Source organism: Aptenodytes forsteri, unplaced genomic scaffold, assembly GCF_000699145.1.
Source record: "Aptenodytes forsteri isolate BGI_AS27 unplaced genomic scaffold, ASM69914v1 Scaffold264, whole genome shotgun sequence".
In the NCBI taxonomy this organism is placed as follows: Eukaryota; Metazoa; Chordata; class Aves; order Sphenisciformes; family Spheniscidae; genus Aptenodytes; species Aptenodytes forsteri.
In genome coordinates, this window is record NW_008795936.1 from 801,156 (window position 1) to 805,132 (window position 3,977).

Genomic DNA, 3,977 nt, shown 5'->3' on the forward strand with positions numbered 1-3,977 from the left:
TTCCCCCCTCCCGCGGCCCTTCCATCCTCCCCCGAGCCCCCTGCCGCCCCTCTGTCCCTCCCAGCCCCGCGGCGAGGCTGCGGGCCAGGTTCCCCGGCACAGACCTGCTTGCTTTTTTCCCCTCTTCGATGTGCATTTTCTTTCCCCAACGGTAGCTGCAGGATGGGGAGACGAGGTCATGGATTTTGGGGGGAGGATGCGATCACCTGGTGGGACTCTATCTCCATGCAAACTTGCCCAATACGGATGTAAAACGTGTCGTTCTTCCCGCTCGGGGACCACACAAAAGATGAAAGACTCATTAGAGGCACCAAAATTTAGATTTGGCTGGTTCAAACACACAATGACTCAGCCAGGACGGGTTTTCCCTAAATCCCCTTCAATTCACTCCCCTGCTCTGACCGCTGAAACAAGCCATAAAGTCAAACAGCCACTAAAGTAACGAAGTGCCAGGTCTCAAGGTGTCACGGAGATTTGGTGTGGGGCATTGCCGTGGGGCATTCCCATGTGGGACAGGGCTCAGGCACCAAAGACAGGGAACATGGCAGGGGCTTGGCGATGCCCTTGCACATCTGTATACAACTTAAAGGGCGAGGCAAGCTGCGGAAGCAGCAGGTGGAAGCTGGGAGGGGGGGGAATTTCCTTTCCCTCCCCATTTCCATGGGCGTCGAATCTGGGAGCCAGGGATGCTGCCTGCAACCTGCACACGTTGGCTGTATAACCCACAATAGTGTTGGGTGCTGGTGCAAAGTCCAGTCAAACATGCAAAAAGGCTGATTTATTTATATATATATATTTTAAAAGTGAGTGTAATTAAGCAGCGGAACAATTTGGCGAGTGCTGTGGCAGAGCTGCTAGCATAAGGACAGCTGTTCTTCCAAGGGGCACGTGTGCGCGCTTGCTTTGTTCAACAGATTTTAATCTGGGGAGCCTGAGGGTCTGGGAAAACAAATCCTCACTCCTCCTGGTACCTTTTGCCAAGTCACTGTGTGAAATGGAAGCCCAAACTCCTCCACTTTGGATTGCCACCGGGCTTTCCAGCCCCTCTGCATGCCAGCCTGGGAGCAGCGATGGGCCCAATGGGTACGGGAGGTGCTGGTGCATCCCTTGGACTACGGGGAGCTGGGAGAAATAGGGGGCTGTGTCACCTCCCGCCTCTGGTCCTGAGTGGAGTAACCAGCTCGCTCTTGATGTCGTCTACGTCAAAAAATAGATTTTTGGTCTATTTTACGGTCTATATTAACACCACTGGATATTGCATCCTGCTAACGGCTTCCACGATGCACGCCTGGTCCCAGTTCTGCTTGTGCCACTCACAGGGCAGATCTATCCAAAGGGATTTGATGCCCACGTGGGCTGATTTTACTCGTCTGCTGTGTGTGCTTGCCTTTGCACACCTGAGGAGCCCTGCTGCTTTGCAGATATCCTTTATAATGAGTATTGTTCATATCTGCAGTATGCTTGTAACAGCTACTAATCATTTTATTACTCTTTATAATCTATTTAAAGTACAATTAGAAAAAAAAATCTATACAAAGACTCCCAGCCAAGCACATTTTAGTTACGTTATAAATCCCTGAAAAACAACCATCTATCATGAAAACCGGTGCTCCTTCGCTCGGCTGACAGAAATGGATGCTGCTGTGCTACACCGAGGGACGATGGGGTAAGGGAGGGCTGGACGGCAGACCTCAGTCGGCTCCTCTCGGCCCTTCAAAGCACGACTCCTTCGGGCTCCAGCAGCAGGTAATCGTGCAAAGGCTTGGGCACAGGCAGCAAGGGGATAAGGCAATGGCATTTGCTGCCAAACTTTTTCCGAATGGCGGAGCGGCATAAATGTTGCAGGCACCGGACTGTGCCCGCCAGCCGGAAGAAGGACTCGTAGAATAGCTGGTGCTGCTGCAAAGAGAGGGGGGAGGGAAAACATGAGCATCAGTTGGTTTTAGTTTTTTCCTGATTAAGCCAAACAAGCCAGAGAGACTTTTGAGATGAAGATCTAAGGGGAAGGAGGTAAGAAACCCATCAGAGATGTTTGCCCATGGGTTAGGGGTCCATGCGCTGACGTGGCTCCTGCAAGCAAAGGCCGGATGAGGAATTCTCCTGTACAAGCACACGTGAAGAAACCCAGCCTCATTGCAGGCGCTGTTTGGGGAGGATGCTTTCATGCCCACTGGCAGCAGTATCGCTGCAGAAAGCTTTAGGGCTGACGTAGAAGAGACCCGCTTGTTTCTAAGATGGGGAAACAAAGCAGGATCGGTCTGTGCAGCCTCAGCTTTTCCTTGGCTTGGAATAAAAAATCATTTCTCCCATCCCCTAGAATGTGCTGAAGGGCTTTATATGCATTTCAGCAGCCGTCCCCCCGCAGCCAAGCTAACCAAAGGCCTGCGGGGGCAAGGCAGCCATCCAAGATCATTCAAGAGCAGGCTGGCCCATACCTGTTGCACGTCGGGGGACAAGCTTTTTGAAAATCAAAATTAGTGGCGTGGGCTCTTGCCAGGCAGCGGTCTGGCTCCAGGGTCACTTCCAGATGTTGGGATTGTATTTTGTTGGGGGGGCAGGAATGGGTTTTCTGGTGTTGATGGAACTAAAGGCATGTAGAGCTGCTGAGGTGGAGCGGGTGTGTGGTGGTGCTTCGAGGACTATCCCTTTTTTTTTTCCCCCACCCAAGTGAAGTTTGAGTGGGGGAAAAAAACTCTCGTTGGGTAAAACCCCCTTCCTGGGGCTCAGCCGTCCCTGCCAAACCGCCAGCGCGGTCTCACCTGAAACACCTCCTCCGGCACGGCCTCGGCCCACTTCTCGGAGACAGGGATTTGCGAGTAGGAATTGAAGAGGACTTCAATGATCTCCGGCACGGCCGCGCAAGACTTCAGCACCTAGTCATGGGCAACGGGGGGAGCGGGTCAGACAGAGATGCATGTCCCAGAGGGGCAGAGCATCCACATGCTGCAGCCGGGGCTTGTCCCACCCTGCCGCAGTCCAGGCTCGGATGATCCTGTGTTGGTATGAGGCCGGTGTAAGGTTTGTCCTGGCATGCTTTGGAGATCTTTCTCCATCTGTGAAGTGGTGGGAAGACCTGCCTTGCTGTGGCACTTCTTCCTTTGGATGTGGCCTTTGCTTCTTATTTACATTTTTGGCTTGTGTGTGATAAGCCAGGATAATATTTTCTTTATTGTTTGATGTAAAATCAATGAAACACAGAGCCATAAGGCAGCTGCACTGATAGCTGATGTAGCAAGCCTGTCTCTGACATCCCCAGGCAGGAAAAAAATCCTCCTTGCCAGTCCCCCTGGCCCATGCTGGCTCCATCCTGCCCTTCGCCCTGCCTGCTTTTCCCCGCTGCCACTCCGCGTCGGTGTTTTCATTTCCATCATTCCCAGCAGCATTGCCAACCCCAATGCCATGGTCCCCTCTCCCTGCCTGGACCGCGAGGCTCTCCCAGATTCTCCTAACCCCCCAGCTTTTTATTTCCCAAAGCACCCCGACCCCAATTGTAAAATCCTGGGTGCGAGGGGATGCACAGGGGCTGTTTTGGGGTTGGTACCTTGATGAAGGCGGGGGGCCATATCTTCTGGGAGCCGTGGTTGAGCAGTAGCTGGACGGCGAGATGGGGCCGCAGCTCCTGCTTGAAGGCGGCACTCTGCAGCGCGCAGCCCAGTGGGGAGATGCCATCATAGTCGATGGCGTTGACGTCGGCCCCGTGCCGCAGGAGGAAGCGTGCCAGGCTGGCGTTGGCAGCCCCACACGCCTTGTGCAAGGGGCTCCTCCACATCTCATCCCGGGCGTCGATGTCGGCACCGTGGGCAGCCAGAAGCCGGCAAAGCTGCAGGCAGCCCTCACTGGCACCCGGTGCCTGCCCGCAGAGGATGCTGAGGGCTGTCTCCTCCCGTGCGCTGCGCGCATCAACGCGCGCCCCGTGCCGCAGGTAGAGGCGGGCATGGTCACACAGGGAGTGCCCGCGGCCCACGCGCAGCGCCCCC

At 54.6% G+C, this 3,977-nt stretch overlaps 1 protein-coding gene across 1 annotated transcript in view; it reads right to left on the reverse strand.

The window, feature by feature from the left end:
* Positions 1-1,452: 1,452 nt before the first annotated feature.
* ASB18 (ankyrin repeat and SOCS box containing 18) overlaps positions 1,453-3,977 on the reverse strand; it is a 17,578-nt gene continuing 15,053 nt past the window's right edge. Inside the window, exons 5-7 of the mRNA XM_009285107.1 lie at positions 3,542-3,954; positions 2,760-2,873; positions 1,453-1,899 (exon numbers count right to left, since the gene is read on the reverse strand). Coding sequence (XP_009283382.1) covers positions 1,714-1,899; positions 2,760-2,873; positions 3,542-3,954 — 713 coding nt within the window. The 3' untranslated portion in view covers positions 1,453-1,713. The remainder of the gene's footprint in view (positions 1,900-2,759; positions 2,874-3,541; positions 3,955-3,977) is intronic.